General features: G+C 33.5%; 3 protein-coding genes and 1 long non-coding RNA gene across 6 annotated transcripts in view; 1 reads left to right on the top strand and 3 right to left on the bottom strand.

Moving 5' to 3' along the window:
- Positions 1 to 6: 6 nt before the first annotated feature.
- Positions 7 to 10,686, bottom strand: LOC111709285 (calmodulin-lysine N-methyltransferase). Of its 3 annotated transcripts, none has more exons than XM_023482912.1 (10): positions 10,545 to 10,686; positions 9,852 to 9,897; positions 9,514 to 9,577; positions 8,977 to 9,050; positions 6,281 to 6,354; positions 5,973 to 6,086; positions 5,400 to 5,475; positions 4,677 to 4,780; positions 3,469 to 3,603; positions 7 to 461 (listed from the first exon to the last, which is right to left on the bottom strand). In XM_023482912.1, exons 1-10 carry the CDS (start codon positions 10,667 to 10,669, stop codon positions 410 to 412), a joined length of 864 nt encoding a protein of 287 aa, XP_023338680.1. In that variant the 5' UTR covers positions 10,670 to 10,686; the 3' UTR covers positions 7 to 409. The 3 variants fall into 3 exon arrangements, with proteins under 3 accessions (XP_023338680.1, XP_023338679.1, XP_023338681.1); XM_023482911.1 differs by having other exon boundaries at positions 9,514 to 9,601; XM_023482913.1 differs by lacking the exon at positions 7 to 461 and having other exon boundaries at positions 2,852 to 3,603; positions 9,514 to 9,601.
- Positions 571 to 2,842, bottom strand: LOC111709290 (uncharacterized). The gene is made up of 2 exons (XR_002766826.1): positions 1,855 to 2,842; positions 571 to 1,634 (listed from the first exon to the last, which is right to left on the bottom strand). It is a non-coding gene; the product is annotated as an uncharacterized LOC111709290 (long non-coding RNA).
- Positions 10,677 to 18,636, bottom strand: part of LOC111709287 (39S ribosomal protein L32, mitochondrial) — a 13,412-nt gene continuing 5,452 nt past the window's right edge. The window contains exons 5-9 of the mRNA XM_023482916.1: positions 14,464 to 14,559; positions 13,599 to 13,659; positions 12,396 to 12,462; positions 11,848 to 11,935; positions 10,677 to 11,086 (exon numbers count right to left, since the gene is read on the bottom strand). Of these exons, the coding sequence (XP_023338684.1) occupies positions 10,961 to 11,086; positions 11,848 to 11,935; positions 12,396 to 12,462; positions 13,599 to 13,659; positions 14,464 to 14,559 (438 nt within the window). The 3' untranslated portion in view covers positions 10,677 to 10,960. The remainder of the gene's footprint in view (positions 11,087 to 11,847; positions 11,936 to 12,395; positions 12,463 to 13,598; positions 13,660 to 14,463; positions 14,560 to 18,636) is intronic.
- The window catches only part of LOC111709277 (cullin-4B), a 48,692-nt gene continuing 44,836 nt past the window's right edge, over positions 14,781 to 18,636 (top strand). Inside the window, exon 1 of the mRNA XM_023482901.1 lies at positions 14,781 to 14,817. The gene's annotated coding sequence lies outside the window, so the exon portion shown is untranslated. The remainder of the gene's footprint in view (positions 14,818 to 18,636) is intronic.

Genomic DNA, 18,636 nt, shown 5'->3' on the forward strand with positions numbered 1-18,636 from the left:
AAATTATCTGAAATCAAATTCTATCTGGTTCAATTACACCATCACATTACAAACTCTTCAAATTTTTATACTAACTATATTGAAACATATTCACGTACACTACATAGAAGAATTGGAACAGCACTTCACAGTTTTTAAGGTCTTTCGTAAATTATTTAATAATAATTCCATATTTTTTCTTTAAATTTTAATTTTCTTTGTAGCTATGTAAAATAATACTTAGATTATTTACAGAAATGTGGGTAATGTTATTAAAATTGCCATTATAAACTACGTTTTCACATTTAAACTGAATTCAATATATCCAATACAAAATCCTCTCATCAATACAGGGATAAATATAAATTACAAAATTATAGTCATTATTATTAATCATTAGAACACATTTAAAATTTGATAATGAACTGAATTAAATAAAAAATTTAAAAGTTGATTTGAACAATAAGAGTTTTAACACACCCCTTTTTTAATCCTATTATCTATAACCTAGCATGACACAACTTGTGAATTGTAAATCTAAAAATCAAATGAAGCAAATACAACAGCTGTTAAATAAAAAATATTTCGCAAAAAAGAAATATATATATTTTACTGACAGAATTAAAAATTGTCTTAATATCGGGGTTGAGGATTCGAGGATGAGGGTTGGAGAACATATTAGGGGATTGAGAGAATGAAGGATTTAGTGATTGGGAATGAAGGATTGAGGCAATGAAGGATTAAGGGAATGAAGGATTAAGAGAATAAAGGATTAAGAGAATAAAGGGTTAAGAGAATAAAGGATTAAGAGAATAAAGGATTAAGAGAATAAAGAATTAAGGGAATGACGGATTGAATGCATAAGGAATAAAGGGAATACAGAATAGAAAAAATGAAGAACTAAAGAAATGAGGAAGAATTGTAAGAATGAAGGATTGTGGGAATGAAGGCTTACGGGAATAAAAGATTACGCGAATGACGGAAAGATTGAATCAGTAAAGAAATAAAGGGAATGAAGGATTGAGGAAATGCATAATTGAGGGAATGAATGATTAAGGAAATAAAGGCTCGAGGGAATGAAGGAGAAAGATTGTGGCAAAGAAGGATTAAGGGAATGAGCGATTGAGGAATGAAAGATTAAGAGAATGAAGGATTTAGGGGATAAAGGATTGAATTATGAAGAATTGGGAGAATGAAGGATTAAGGAAATAAAGGCTTACGGAAATGAAGGATTAAGGAAATAAAGGCTTACGGAAATGAAAGATTACGGTATGACGGATTAAATGAAAAAGTAATGAAGGGAATGAAGAGAATGAAGGATTGAGGGAACGGATTAAGGAAATAAAGGATTATGGGAATTATGGATTGAAAGAATGAGAAATGAAGGGAATGAAGTCTGAGGGAAAACTTCAAATTGAGAAATAGATTAAGAAAATTAAAGATAAATAAATGCGTAATCAAAAAATAATAAAAAACCAGTCGAAAAACTGATCTAAACTGTTGTGCCAAATGTTTAAGATAAACTGTTCAGTGTACAAAACTGACTGTAGAAAGGAGAGTAAATAAATATCAAGGATAGATAGATGGATAGATGAACAGATGAATAGAGGATATATGATCAATAAATTGCAATATTGAATACAGGTGATACCAGCCTAAATTGTAAACACAAAATATGTTCAAGGAAGATCATTTCTTTTTACAAACAAGAGAACTGCATCTTAGAAATGAATATTAAATATAAACCAATTTGGCCTTGTTGTTATACAATCATCTTTAAAAACGTAGTAAACTTTTTTTCCCAAAGAAGATTTGCGGGTTCCTTGTCTCTCTTCCTTGACAAAATGCAAGTGTACGACCTACAGCTGAAAACACCTTTAAACATGATAGACCGCGCTTGGTAGCCAGTGAGGCTCGACATTTACGAGCAAATATTGTGTAGTCTCAGGTTTCAGTTTATACTAATGTATTATTATCAAAGAACTGGCTAACAGTATATTTTAATACGGTGCTTAACTTCTATTTATGTTCAGCCTAAGCTTTTGGCAAGAAATAACATAACAATATATTAATGATGGTCATTGTTAAACAACATAAAATCAATTAATCCACGAAGTACTTCTGCAGGACAACTATTATACCTTAAACTTAATAACCTGATAAAGCAATCACAGCATGGCTTCATGAAGAATAAGAGCTGCACTACCAACCTTTTAGAATTTTTGGACAGGGTAACCACACTGATTGATCAAGGAGATAGTGTAGATGTCATCTACTTAGACTTCAGTAAAGCCTTCGACAAGGTGCCTAAAAATCGTCTGCTAGACAAGATCAAGGCCCACAACATTAGAGGTAATGTTCATAAATGGATCTCTCAATGGTTGAGTGGCAGATTGCAGCGTACTGTACTAAATGGATCATTCTCTGAGTGGTGTGAAGTTTTGTCAGGGGTACCCCAGGGGTCGGTGCTGGGGCCTTTAGCATTTATTATTTTTATTAATGACCTGGATGGAGAAACCTCTCTCATCTCAATAATGAACAAGTTTGCTGACGACACCAAGTTGGGTCACAAGGCTAATATAGAAGCTGACAAAGAGGTACTTCAAAAAGCTCTCGATGATCTCTGTGTGTGGTCGGACAGGTGGGGCATGGAGTTCAATGTTAATAAGTGCAAGGTCTTACACCTGGGTAAGAAAAATAATGAGTTTGAATATTATATGAATGGATCCTTACTGGCATCTGTAGATCAAGAAAGGGATATTGGTGTGATAGTGGAGAAAAGTTTAAAACCTTCCCTACAATGTGCTGAAGCAGCAAAGAAAGCAATGGTTGTGTTGGGGCAAATTACCAGAGCATTCCAATACAAGAGAACCAGGACGATCTGAACAATACTCTGGGGGACTGGAACAGACATTCCTACAATACTCCTACTTGGAGTCCTTGGAATCACATTACAAGTAACCAAGTAAGTATAGTTAATTAATTTAATCGCATTTTATAAGTTTACCATTGATAGAACTAACTTTTTGGAATAATGTAAATTTTAGATGTCTTTTTTTTCTGGCAGGATGTTGTCTGAATTTGGTAGAAGTTCTTTGGCGATAGTAAAAAATAGTTTATTAATAATCAGAAGTATACAAATAATGAGGTAGTGTTTTATCATTGTACGTACTAAGGAAGTTAGGACAATGTTTTATTTATTTTAGTAAATTTGAAAAAGTATATTAGGAAAATGATTTCATAAAAATAGGGGATTAGGATAATGGTTTCCTGAAAGAATAAGTAGATTAGAATAATGGTTTCCTAAGAATATGTAGATGAGGATAATAGTTTCCTAAAAATGAGAAAATTAGGATAATGGTTTCCTAAGAATAAGTAGATTAGTATAATGGTTTCCTAAGAATATGTAGATGAGGATAATAGTTTCCAAAAAATAAGAAAATTAGGATAATGTTTTCCTAATAATAAGTAGATTAGGATAATGGTTTCCTAAGAATAAGTAGATTAGGATAATGAATATCTGTCTGATAGAAATCTTGATCAACAAGATCCAGATGTTGTTCTCGAACTTCAGCATCAAAATCTTGAAGATGTTCAACATTGAATCGGTCTTCAGCCATTTTCCTGATCCAAGGATTCAAAATTTAAAAAAAGATTTAAAAGTGAACAGAAAATTTTTCAAGTACTGGATGTCAAATTTATTTAAAATTTTTTTTTGGCATTTGAAGTGCAAACCTTGTTTCTTTAATGGGGGACGAGAAAAACAAATTAGAAAAAAGGAATTGATGATTAATGAGAATTAGCTTAACTACAGGATTATCAACAAATGATGAAACTGTAAAGACGACCTGAAACTCAGAAAGTATAACTATCCTAAGGTCAAATTAAGTTTTTTGTCCTAAATGGCGTATTAAATGATATATGGTATATACCCAGTAAATATGTCATTTAGACTTCTAAAGTGTCCTCTCGGACTAACTTAAGAAAGAGGGGGAGATATATTCTTCTTACTAGAAGTTGAATTCCCCCNAAATTTGTGTTCGGCTATTTATCGCAAACTAGTTATTTTTGCCACTAGACCACTTATTGTACGACATTTTATGTCATTTTACATCACTTAACTTGATTGTTATTTTAAATTTAAAGTCATTTTGTAATTTATGCCATTTTTTTACCACACAATACACCTATAATTCTGTAACTTTCGATCCGTGACCAAGACAATGTACACTTTATCTTATCATTTTCTTTTTAATAATACAAACATTTTCATTTAAGTTGTATTGGGGCTTTGATTTTACAGAATTTTTTTTTAGAATTTTCGAAAATTGAATAAAATCTTTTTTGATGATAAGTAGTGTATGTCTGAGCAACAGTAAAGATTCTAAACGTTTCTTCAATTTCTCTTCCCATAGAACTTAAAATACAATTGAAAATTGAGATTTAGTTGAAAGGAAATAAATAAAACTGTCTAAAATATCTGATTTCTCTTCCCAATAGGGGAAACTTTTAAATTTTTGGGGGGAAATAACGTTTTTTTCTTTTCCCTTAATGAAGCAACTGGGGAAAGAAGTAATATCACCATTCAGAAATAACGGGAAAGAAATATCTTTTCAATTTTCTTCCCCAAACTCATTTACAGTCCCTTTAAACAATACTTGAGACATAAAAGTTTATATGATTTCAAATCCTTATTCCTGAAAACATGAAAGGTTTGAGAACGGAGAGGAGCCATGACAAGAGCGAGTCCTCCAGGCTTCAGGAGACGATAAAGCTCAGATACTAGAGCAGGTCGTCCTTCCTGCACAGAGATTGAATTGATAAACAGTTCTAACTAGACAGACAGACAGATAGATAGATAGATGTATAGAGCTCAGATACTAGAGCAGGTCGTCCTTCCTGCACAGAGATTGAATTGATAAACAGTTCTAACTAGACAGACAGACAGATAGATAGATAGATGTATAGAGCTCAGATACAAGAGCAGGTCGTCCTTCCTGCACAGAGATTGAATTGATAAACAGTTCTAACTAGACAGACAGATAGATAGATAGATAGATGTATAGAGCTCAGATACTAGAGCAGGTCGTCCTTCCTGCACAGAGATTGAATTGATAAACAGTTCTAACTAGACAGACGGATAGATAGATAGATAGATGTATAGAGCTCAGATACAAGAGCAGGTCGTCCTTCCTGCACAGACATTGAATTGATAAACAGTTCTAACTAGACAGACAGACAGATAGATAGATAGATGTATAGAGCTCAGATACTAGAGCAGGTCGTCCTTCCTGCACAGACATTGAATTTATATACAGAAACTAGACAGACAGACAGACGGACAGACAGATGGATGTATAAATAGAGTTCAGATACTTGTCAGTACTTTTAATCTACAGTTTAGTTGTTTTCAAACTTACGTCGAAGAAAAGGCAGTCCGCACAGAGAATAATATCATATTGAGCTGATAAACTTATAACTTGTACATCGGTCCATCTAAAAATACAGACTCTAAAAATAGAGATTGAGGCTTTTTATAATAAGTTATAACCCATAAAAGAGGTGGTTAAATTAATGAAAAATCATTCCCCCCGTCTCGAAATTTGTTTTCCCCCACAAGTTTAATATTTAAAATATCATTGTTGCCGAATTGGGAAAAAATAAATGAATTTGAAAAATATACACCCCTGACCCAAAATTGGATTAAAGCTTTATTTATTTTGAGCACGCTAAATACATGTTTGTTAATATAGTTTTTTTTATAAATTTTTTAATGAACCATTCGGATTTTTGATTTAAGCCGCTACGCTGGGACATCTTTTTTTGGGATAAGAATGGCTTAGTTCTGTTAATTATTTACTTTTCTAAAAGCTGATAATATAATTAAGCTTTTCTCAGCTATGTAATTTGTCTTAAACTTATCGCATCCTTTTCATTATTAAGCAATCATAATTATGTAAAAATGACAAAACTAATTTCAAATCTGATCCAACCTGTATTTTAGCGTTGAAATCTCCAGATCTGAGTTTTTTGCCACAATTTTAGCCAGATTATCCACAGAGTCTTGATTTCCGTCAGTCAGTGTTACGGAGGCAGGATTGCAAACCCTGCAATAACAGGTTTTATTTCTTTTTATACCCTAGATCTTTAAACCTTTTCACAATTGGAAAAGGGGTGGGGGGGTTCCAATAAATCGTGTCATTTAATAAACGATTAATAATACCCATGAGTAAAAAACTTTGTTTAAAATAAAATATTGTAAGTCGAAAGAAATTTAACAGATAGAAGTAGATTGACCTACTTGGCAACGACTAGACCTGCTAGACAGGTTTGACCTCCACCAATCTCCATCACAGAATTATCACGAAACAGATCCTTAAGAAAATCTTATGATTACACCTGTAGTAAGTAATTATTTATTTATGAAATATAACAGAAACATAAAAAAATATTTTAAGTAATTATTTATTCATAAAATATAACAGAAACATAAAAATATTTAAAAACCTCCAAAAATAGGGGCTGTGGGAATATTTCCTCCCATTTCTAAAAAAATACAAAAAATGAAAATGAAAGGAAAAAGAAAGGAAAGTTACATTTTTCTTGTTAACATTATATTTAATATAAACTGGTAGTAGTGGTGGATTCTTAGTATTTTTAAACGATGAACTAACAGCTTTTAGAAATAAAAATGATTGATTTATTTGTAATGTTAAAAAAATAGCATCTTTTTAATTTACACCGATTTTTGAAATTCTTTATGTTTGCTTATATCTTTTACTCTTTAATCTTTTTAGTCTTTTCTTTGTAAAATCGTCTTTGCTTTCTTCGATTCTTTTGCAAACAAAGCATGTGTTAGAATTAAAACATTTGTTCTGCTGATAAAAATCTTCAATTAAATTCTGTTTAAAATTCAAAATAAGATTGATATTTGAAAGCTTAGAAAAGTGTCGTTTATTTTCATACCATATTTTAGGGAAATTGTGAGGAGTATTTTTAATAGATTTTACTCTAGGATTATAAAAATCATTTCTGTTTCTAACATTTGCGTTTTTGATATTTTTTGATGATGTGAAATTTTTTTTAAATGTTGGGGGTTATTGTTCTCCTAATAATATTATAAAAAATAAAAATTTTATAACATAAAAATTCCTTATTTTCTGAATGGGAGTATGTTCAAAGCCCAAAAAGCTTCCGCTGTGAGACTTATTCTAGGTAACCCTTTCTTTATGAGATTGGAAAATTGAGTAATAAAGCAATTTCATGGTTTCAAAGCTTAAGAAGTTTTATTTCCATAGCATAAAGTAAAAAAGTTAATCGCCAGCATATCTTTTTAAAGTAGTCATTAAAGTTCAATTTAGTATCCAGTCATATTCCCAAGAATCTAACTGAAACTGTTTCTTTCATGTGTTCAATTTTACGTGTAGTTTCTCCTAGTTTTAAGAGCACATCGGGACAGTCGTTTTGTGCACTTAGAGAATTTGAAAATAAAATTGCTTTAGTTTTCTCAAAGTTAGTAGTAAGTTTATTAGACATGTACCAACAAGTAATTTTTCTAATTCTTTATTTATTGTGTCTGCTAAAGTATTTAAGCTTTTATATTTTGATGCCACATTTGTGTCGTCGGCAAAAGGCAGAGGCTATACAGAAAAGTTTGTTAGATTGGAAGAAGTCATTTACATAAATAATAAACAGTAAACAGCTTAGACTTGATCCATCTCTAATATTTCGACTAAGTCCGAGAAGGTACCATTTATATCGACTTTTTGCCCCCTGTCTCGTAAGTAAGATTCAAACCATTGTAATGTGTTGCCCCTGATTCCTGCGCTTTCAAGCTTTTCCGAAGTTGCTTGTAATCAATAAAGTCGTAAACTTAAGATATATCTAGCATGACAAGTAAAATAGATTCATTATTATTTAGTGCGCTGAAAATATAGTATACAAGTTTAGTAATTCCTTGCATATCATTACGTCCTGACTTGGAAACCCATATTTTGTTAGACCCTTAAGATTCCAAACTTAGTCAGTTGGTTCAGATTCAAACTGAAAACTCTTAGGTCTATCATACCAGAGCTGGGAACTTTTGAATGGTGGATATCAGAATTAATGCTTGATCCACTCTCTTTCTTAATCTCCAGATTAAATAGGCTTGTTCTCTTTTTAAAGTTAATCTCCAGATTAATCTACCGATCGGGATTAAGGATATTCCATTCTAAAGTTTTCAGCTCAGGTTCCACAGATATAAGGTTCAGAAATTAAAATTCGCGCAGAGAAATCAGCTCCTTTTATGTTAATTAGATTCGTAACCCTTTTTTATTCAAGCTTAGCCGATTTAATCCGACTCAAAGTTTGAAAAGGTCTTTATTACCAGGTTGGAAAGATATAATTGTAAAAATGATTTAGTAAATGCCTTATTCCGATATTTCTTTGAAGTATGTATCAATCCACACACAACTCTCTCAAACTCTATACTCTACCGAGAACTAATACTTCTGACCGTAAATAAACAGAGTTTATATCCAACCAAATATATTTTTGGTTTAATGATACAGGTAAATATGAAACTGACAGATAGGTCTGTTCTGAGATTAATGAACATAGATATATATATACTAAACACGTGAATTAGGATTATTACTATATTTATTACTATAATAATAATAATAATAATAATAATATTTGCCGTCAATCCTTAATCCAAATAGCTTCCTTTCATCTATAGTTTTGTTATAGGTATAGAAATTAGAGTGATCAGTTACTTTTACAATAATCAAAAAAAATGTTTATGGTTATCTTAGAATGTCTTAAGTTCAGCAGTATATCTGGGAACTGGTTAAAGCTTATATTCTTATCTGAAATCTAGAAAAGCTGTAAATATGTAAAAGAAATATTTGTAGAAATCGTCCTTTTCTTTTCAAAGATAAATGCTATAAAGGGACCGTTGTGAATCGTTACTGTCATTTTGTTTATGTGTTACTTTACTTAATAATACCTTACCTTATTTTTAATGCAATATAGGGCTAAACATTCTTCACTCGGCCATATACAAATATTTCCAGTATTGTTAAACCCTAAAAACAAGATAATTTTAAACCAGTGTTTAGAATCCGGATCCAGATCCAAGGAGCAAAATATCAACCAAAACCTGCAAACAAGCAAATCTTTTGCTCTCAAACCCCATATCTGGACTGTTGAAAAAAATCACTATAAAAAATTTCCTTTTCTCTGAATGGTACATCAAGTTATGGATTAAAAATAACGAATAAAAATCAGATAAATAATTTGAAAAATTTTGCTTCTATTTGAAAAAATCAGTAAATCTTAATGAAATGTTTATGACCTGGATTCGTTCCTTTTTCATGTAAAATTTAAAATTTTAAGCGTTTCAATGCAGGGTTGCCCGATGCCCATAAAAAAAATAAGAAATGGTGATTGAATTACCCAGCGTTGCGCGGGTTAATCTTGCGGTATAGCGAACATAAAATGCGCAGAGAGCTTTATTAAATAGAAGTATAATTCAATTAGAAAACAGACCTGTGAGATTGTTAAGAGACATCTTTGGTTTCATGATATGTATTTGTACAGTGTACTGCTCAACCTGTGCACGAAGGAAATTACAGATCTAGCGGCAATAAATCATTCAATCACACTTTTAGGAAGGCCCTATGACCAGTGACCACATCGTAATCCCTAACCATGATTGTGCTATGCTTGGAAAGAAATAACAATTTACAATTCGCACCTAACGTAGAGCACATACCATTTTACAGATAAAAGGCCCAGAATAAACATTAGGTTTAAAGATTACTTGGATGTTTAAAAATTACTTTTAATATATTTTTTCCCCATTTCCCTTATTAAATTTTCCTTTCCTGAATGGCAAACCAGGTTCCTGATTCATTTTCTTCAAGCTTTTCACTGAAATAAAGAAATTAGGTAAAACAATAATTTAGGAAATTCATTTAAAACTAGGCTTTTTACGGCCATCTTTAATTTCAAATTTCAATTGTGGTTCATGTGTGATCATTTTCTCGATGTACAACATAAGAATAATGACAAAAAAGTTCGTGGATTAAATAATTAAATATTTTTCGTGGATTTTCTAAATTTTACGAATATCAAAATGTTTTGGAGTCAAATTTTTGTAATTTTGAGAGCTTAACCCTTCCCTGGGGTCATGTGAGTTGCCTCATTAATTTTTGGGCCCAGTCGGTTCAAGCAGACAAACAAACAGACAGACAGACAAGCAAATAATGTATAGATTTACTGTTTTGTATGTTTGAGAGTTTATCTAGAACCTTTAGGATAACAAATTCGCAAATTTTGCAAGAACTGTCATTTTAATTTAAGTGAACGTTGTAAACCTTCCATTGAAACAATTTTGAGCTCCAAAAATATGTTATTTTTGTTTAAAAACGATGTTGTTGCTTTAGGATGTAGTTGTAAATTGTTAGTGCCACTTTCCCATAATTTATAACTATAAATGGAATCATCAATTTGCACTGTATGTATAAACAAATTGTAAATTTGAAGTAATTTCCTTAAAATATTATCACCTCGAATACCTTTTGAATATATTATATGAACTAAACCGGCGTTTAGATTGGGTGACGCCGTCTGTCGGATTTATTTGTTTATCAAGCAAAGCCTTGGCCAATATTTTCCACCGTCCTCGCCCATTCTCCTTCATTTCTATCTGGAAGTATACAAACAATTCACATGGTAATATTTAATTCTTAATCCGCCTTTTTGTAAACAGATAAGAATCTTTTTTAGGATTTAAAAAATCAAAATCAATAAAAGATAAGTTGCCTGGCCTCTATTTCTCAAGTTAAACAAGGCTAGAAGACTTAACAGCTTGCCTGGCCTCTATGTCTCAAGTAAAACGAGGCTGGCAGGTTTTACAGTTTGTCCGGCCTCTATATCTTAAGCTAAACGAGGCTGGAAGGTTTAACAGTTTGTCCGGCCTCTATATCTCAAGCTAAACGAGGCTGGAAGGTTTAACAGTTTGTCCGGCCTCTATAGCTCGAGTTTTCTGGAGAAGGTTTGAGGAGAAGAAAGAAGGACGTTCTCGTTCCATCTCAACAATACGATACTTGTCAGGAACCTGAAAATAAAATTTATGGGACTGTGTTGTGTATGCGTGATTTCAAGTGACCTTCCATCTAGAGTAGCATCTCTGATTAATAGCAGTAACCTCCAAAGCATTTTCTGATCAAGGTTGAGTGAGATTTCCTTTTTTCCCCTCGTAAAATAAATATTTTTATTCGTGGTTTCTCTGTAAAAAAAACTTACGGAATACAACAGAAACAACGAAGGATTCAACACGTTTTTAGAAAGAAAAATGACTTTATTTTTCATATTTTTACTCAGAAAAGTTGAAAAGAGGGATTGAATGAGCCCATCACAAGAAATTAGGTATTCAGTCCACGTGACTACTGACTACCCCTCTTCTTCCCCCTAAAAAATTATTATAAATAATTATCAAAATAAAATGTTCTTCTCAGAGGGATATTAATAAATCGGAAACATTGGAAGCACGAGCTTAGTCTTCTGCTTCTAGCTGACCAGTAAGCAGTGCTAAGAATCCGGTACATTTAGACTTCCTGGATCCAGATTCGGATCCGGATCCAATTGTAAAAAGTATTTTGCTCTCAAACCTGAACGATTCATCAAATTTTAGCATAAAAAATTAAGAAGAAAAATAAAAATTCTGCTGTCACCATAAAAAAATTGCTCATGACCTGGTTGCATCCGGATCCAGGGCGGATTCGCATAAAAATGAAATAGATCCTAAGCACAGCCAGTTAATATGGTGGAACCAACCAAAACGTTGAAAAATCGAATAAGTTCAGTCCTATTCTGTACCTGAGTCTGTTCTCCTTTATATAAAACGACGACATCCTGGTCTTTGGGTGTTCCTGTTCCAAAGGTTTCTTGCATCTTCTTCTGGATTCTAAAAAAGTTCAAGTTCATTTACACTCATGGTTAGAAGTTACCTTCCTCATTTTAAAATTTTAAAACTTTTAATTCAGACCTCAAACAATAAACAGATTTAAACTTATTTATTCAATCAAAATCAGCGAGACCGAGTCATGCCAAAAAATCGAAGATACGGTTTCTTTCCAAATTTTTAGACGTGTAGCTTAAATGGAAATAACTTAGAAAACGTAATGTGGCTCCAAGGTATTGTTTTTTAACAACAATTTTAAGAATATGTTGAGTCTTGAATCTTTTTCTTTGTTTATTGGATTAAACAATGATTATTAAGAGAGCGCGAGAATAAAGAGAATCGGCGGGGGAGTAAGAAGTTATTTGTATGTATTGTGTACACCTCTTTTATTTCTTATTTAACCTTGTTTTTCATTTTTTATGAGTTGGGGGGGGGGGGAAGTGTTACTAAACATGTAACTTACGCTTTAGTTTCTTCCATTATTCTTGTATAGGTGAGAGGCGCTAGTTTTCCTAGCTCGAAATATTCTCCTAAAATCCAGGAAACACTTCATAAATATTAATCCTTCAACGATCTTCAAACATAAGTTTTAAGATTTTAATTTTTGTTTTTCAAACTTCTTTCAATCTCCCCATTACTGGGAGTCCAGCTATTTTTAGAGCTATAAGTTATAACACTTACTAAAATAAGTTATAGCACAAAAATGTCCAGAGATGTAAAGCATTCGTATTAATTCTTTTCAACTATAAGGAAATGACACTTTTACTGTATATTAAATCAGGGGTAAATATTTTCTAAAATATACCCCCCCAGAAAAAGAGCCAAAAATTTCCTAGTTTGGACCCGGACGTTGCTCTGAAAAAAGGAAGGAATTGAATTCAAATTGATCTCTACTAATCTTACTTCTATCTGGTGCGTCTATAAAGGAGAAAGTTGTTAAACACGACTCATACCTAAGAGCGCAGGACCCGTACAAACTGAGTTGTATTATTCCACTTAGATCGTAAATAGTTCATTCATAATTCATCAAGATATTACAACCAACAATTGTAGAATTCAATTCGATGCATTCATATAAAGTTAATATTTGGTAATATTTTTCTAATTTGTTTTTAAATTAATATTTCACTTTCACGACTGGCACTGGTTTACAAGCATTCCTGGAAAATATGGAAATGTCGTCTTAATTATTAAAAATCATCGAAATTTTTAAATGAATTTTTAAAATTAACGCTTGGGTCATAGGAAATAAAAAATATTATGAAATATCAACAGTATACAACGAATGAATTCGACAATTGTTGAAAAATCTGAATTTAACTATTTCAATCTGAGTGGAATACCGAATAATGCAACTTCGTGAATTTGTATTGATGCGACGCTTTTGTATCGAATTTAATTCGATATCAACATATACCCTTTACATTTTTCGCGAACACTCCCTTTAAGCCGATTTTATCCCCAATAACTGGTTTCGTAAAATACGCGGAAATTTTGTCTTGATGCAATTTACAGGAATTTGTTCAGAAAGGGGGTTTACATTTGTTTCTTTCCAGGGGACTCTACACCCGTTCGAGCCTGGAAACAAAAGAGCCCCCTGTAAACACCACTGCACCTATTTGGACTTATCTTACATTTTTGTTTGAAATATGAAGTGTTCCCTTTCCTGTTTTATGATCTACTCTTATCTTCTGGTTGATTCTGGGCAGTTTGTATGTTCCCCATTCCTAGAAAAATATGTTTTATTAAAAGATTAAGAAAATTAAAGATGGAAACTTTTACATTATAAATCACTTTTGTGAGGCGACGAATTAAAATTGTTTTTCTTTGACATTTCTATAAAAACATCGCTCAATCAGACGTCACAATTTAAATCTGATCTTGGCCAATGAGGAGACAGGTCAGCTGTTTACGGATTAATTACTTAAAAATTTCTGCTGTGGATATCAATTTAGGTGTTCTAGATGAGCCTTGGACAACATTTTCCCCTTTAAGGCACTCAACTAAAAAACTACTCAGAGCAAAGCTGAAACTTTCGAATTCTGGATATCGAGATTAATTCTATATCTCCTCTTTTAATTAATCATAAGCTTAATTTAGTCTGATAGAAATATCCAGGGAAGTATTTAAAATGCAACCAATCAGAGTGTTAATTGTAAAAACCGAACAGCCGATCAGAAGCCGAGAAATTTTAAAATTTTGACCGCGATCAATGAGAGAAATCCAAAAATAGAGGATGAGTGTAAACAGTGGATACAGAGATAAAGCAATCGAAATTAAGAGAATCCAATACATTAGTTTGCAGCTCTATTAAACTCTAGCAACAGATTAAGCTATAAATGTATTCCTTCCGTTTAAAAGTTCCAAGTTCATATTTCTTTCCGGTCTCTAGCATCAAACAAAAACATTTCAAAGAAAAAGAAGATAAATCACATCAGACTCGTTGGGAGCCCTTTATCCCACCCCCAACCCCAAAGTGACTAAATTAAATAAGGTCTGAAGACAGGTAAATAAAAACATAAAAATCTGACCAAACTTCCAAATCTTCTTGTTTGTCTCTTCTCTAGACATCTTCGTCTTCTCGGTGTGTTCCAGAGAATACTGGGATTCAACCAATTGTCACAATTCTACAATAACAAAATTTAAATCATATCTTTGACTACTGGGAAAATGGAAAGGTTTGTCAACGAGAATTTTAAGATGTTCTCCATGATTTACAAATCATATCATACTTTGCAGGAATGGCTTAAGGCTCCTAAATGAGGGTTCGAGATTCAAATCAAATCAAATCAAATATTTATTGCACGAAGATTAAAATTTATACAATATAAATATCACATCCAAAACGACCAAGCTTATATTTGCTTGATTCACTTCTAAAAGAGGTCTTTCATATGCCGAGCTGCTCTTGAAAAATCTATTTTTCTAAAAGACAGCAAGGAGGCCCAAAATGGCTGATCTCGAATAGAAGTGGTATTGGATAAAACTGCACCTCTAAGAAAAAGTTTTGTAAGGAGTTTCTAAAAATCTCCCTCTAATTAAAATTTTAGAAGTTATAGAAAAGTTTTGAAAGGAGTTCCTAAAATCTCCCTCTACTTAAAATTTGGAAGTTTTAAAGTTTTATTTGTTATACCGACACTTAAAGAACTTTAGTTACCCTGTGCAATAGACACCTATATTACAGTGATATGTAGACACTGCTTCAAGTACCTGATATAATAGACTTTGAATATATACTTTACGTGAATATATAATAGACCTGTGCAATAGACAATTCAATTACAGTGATATATAGACACTGCTTCAAGTACCGGATATTATATACTTTGATACTTTATTTGAGTACTTGTAACTAAATATAACTCCGATACTGCTGCTGTATTGTTCAGGCTTGGTTGGCAGGCAGATTGTAAGTTGGACAGTCGACCCAGCAAGAGTTGGTCTGTTGATCTAGCACCATCGGAAGCAAAGGGAAGGATTGACATTGAGGAGTTGCTCGTCCAGACAGCTTAGACCTTAGTATCGGAGGTCGAGCTTAATCAACTTAGGATTGGGTGTACCATATTAACGAGCAAATATTCTTTTAGTACGTTATATGTGCTTATATAATTTAATCACAATCTTGGTACACCCATCAAACTTAGAGAGACCGAGTTAAAATATAACTTATTTATCCAATATAGTCTTCGGAGTTCTGGTATTTCCGGATACCTTTACCCCGACTGGTCAGCTAGAGCACTATTATCCCAGGATAATTCTGCCCTGGCAGTCCTTTACTGAGAAAGTTCAGATATTTCTGTAACTAAAAGAAGGCTAAAAGAAAAAAAAAAGAAAAAATAGAAAAAGAATAAGAGAAAAAAATATTTAAAAAAAGAGAAAAAATAAAAATGGTACAAATCCGAAAATATTTGAAATACAAAAAATAGTACAAAGAGCCCACTCAGTAACTTAATTTTGTATAACTATCTAAATTGTAAACTCCGCGAGGAGTCCCCGCTGAAATATTAGCCAGTTTCATAGGGGAATTTGTTTTGTTTGTTTTCTTTGTCATATTTTCGTGTCTCTGCTACTTAAGAGACTATTGTAATCTTAAAGAGACTGCTGTGATCTTTGATTAATTATTTCTTAAGACATGGCTCCGTCTAAGAAAAAATACCACTGCCTGGTCTGTAATGAGGAGATTACAGGCAAGACAGGTTCTGTTGAATGCAGCTTCTGTGAAAAATGGGTACACCCAAAATGTGGAAACATCTCGAAGGCCCATCTAGAGATTCTGCTGGCTAGCAACACCACATATTGGACATGTGACCCATGCCATGCTGTAGCTGGAAAGATCAAAAAAGAAATACGTCAACTCCAGTCATCCCAGGATCAGATGAGAAAGGAGATGGGAGCAAGGATGGATTCTCTCAAGGAGGATCAAGATGCACAGAAAGTTAGAATGGATAGTTTTGAAAAACAGCTAGGCTTGTTAAATAAGGAGAAAAACAATAATGATGCTGTCTATAAGGAAATGAGAGATCGTGAAAATAGGAGGGAAAACTTGGTAATTCACCAGATCCCTGAGGCTCCTATTTCACTGAAAGGTGGGGAGCGCAAAGAATTTGATGCAAATAGAGCCATGGAACTGTTCCAATTCATAGGTTGTGCTGTAAGACGAGAAGATATTAAGTTTATCTACAGACCTGGGGAAACGACTGAACCAAATCGTCCACGTCCAGTGATTCTCAGTCTCCAAGATGAAGCAATGAAAAAACATATTTTATCAAACACTAGGAAACTAGCAGGCTCCAAATTTGATAAAGTGAGCATCATTCCAGACCTCACACCTCAACAAAGGAAAGAAGAAGATGACCTAAGAAATGAAGTTATAAAGCTTAACGATGAACTAGACTCCACGGAGTCATTAAACTGGGAGTGGGTGCTGGTCGGACCCAGAGGAAGGAGGAGATTAATCAAAAGGAAAAAACTGAACCATGTAGAAGGACCAGGGCGGGGGAGAGGGGGAAATTGGAGAGGGAGAGAACCACGGCCAGCTCAACCCTCACAATCGAGGGATTATCAACAGGATATGGATGGTATCAGGGCAACTGCGAGGGGACCTTTGCGAGGGAACAGGGGAGGGAGAGGGAGAGGGAGTGGATCAATGAGGGGGCAGAGAATAGAAGAAACCAGTCCACAGGATACGGAAATGAGGGATGTGATCTTGGAGGGGAGGGGAGGGGGAGAGGATGAGGAAAGAGAGGAGATATTAACTCAGGAGGATTCCCACCCCAGAGCAATACCGCCAACAGAGGAAACAGATGGAGAGGAGGATACAGAGGAAACCACGGAGGAAACCGGGATGGGGATGGAGAGGAGGGTGAAGGGGGGAGAGAAGAGATTGAGGGGAGAGGCTTCACTCAGTCCTCCACTTCCAGCCCACAAGAAGAAGACGACCCCACAGCTTTGAAGATAATTTATTTGAATGCTCGTAGCCTAATGAACAAGATTAACGATTTGCAGATTTTAATAAATGATTCGGACCCAGATCTTATTTTAATTACTGAAACTTGGTGCAACGAGGACATATCTAATGCTATGCTAAATGTTACAGGATATTTTATTGAACCTGAATTAAGACTTGATAGAACCGATACCATGAACGGAATCGGAGGAGGTTTATTGGTTTATGCAAAAGAGAATTTAGTTGTAAAACCAGTACAAATTGATAATGATTTTAATATGTTCCGAAGATTTGAAGTGTTACGTAGTGAAAGCAAAGACGATGAAAGATTTGAAACCAAACCAAATCTTACCATAACACTGGTATACCGGCCTCCGCGCTCAAGAACGGAAAACATAAATGAATTGTGCAAACTTTTTAGAAACTCAGGGGATAATAGTATTTTGATTGGCGATTTTAACTTTCCGATGATAAACTGGGATGAATTAACATCGGACAGAAATTGTGAAAATTTCCTACAGTGCACCATGGATAATAATTTCGAACAATTAGTCACGTTTCCAACACATGTAAGGGGGAATGTATTGGATTTAATATTTACAAATCGCCCAGAAAACATTATAAATATAGAATCTCTAGGTAATCTGTCGAACAGTGACCACTCAATTTTATCTATCGATGTGATATTTAATCCGAAATTTAACTCATCGACTGAACTTATTGAAGATTGGAAAAATGGAGATGTCGAAGGTCTAAAAAATTTTCTACAAAGGGTTAATTGATATGAAGATCTGGATGGAAAGGATACCGAGGAGTGCTGGGATTTCTTTAAGGATAAAATTACTACAGGTATAAATTGTTTTATACCTAAAATAAGAAGACGCAAATCCAACAATCATCAGTGGATGACAAAACAGGTTAAACGTATTGTTAGGCAGAAACAAAGACACTACAATACATATCAAGCGGATAGGACTCGACAGAACTACGAAAATTATAAAAAAACAGAAAAGGCCTGTAAAAAAGCAGTTAGGTCGGCTAAAAGACGGTTTGAACAAAATATTGCAAAAAACGGAAACAAGAGACCCTTTAATTCATATATTAAGAGTAAAACAGCCTCCAGGGTTAATATTGGTCCTCTAAAAGTCGGTAATGAGATAGTTAGTGATAATCAAGGCATGGCGTCTATCCTGAATGACACTTTTAGCGGGGTTTTTACAGTTGAAGATCTCTCAAATATTCCCGTCTGTCCAACAGT

This window comes from Eurytemora carolleeae, unplaced genomic scaffold (genome assembly GCF_000591075.1).
Source record: "Eurytemora carolleeae unplaced genomic scaffold, Eaff_2.0 scaffold895, whole genome shotgun sequence".
In the NCBI taxonomy this organism is placed as follows: Eukaryota; Metazoa; Arthropoda; class Copepoda; order Calanoida; family Temoridae; genus Eurytemora; species Eurytemora carolleeae.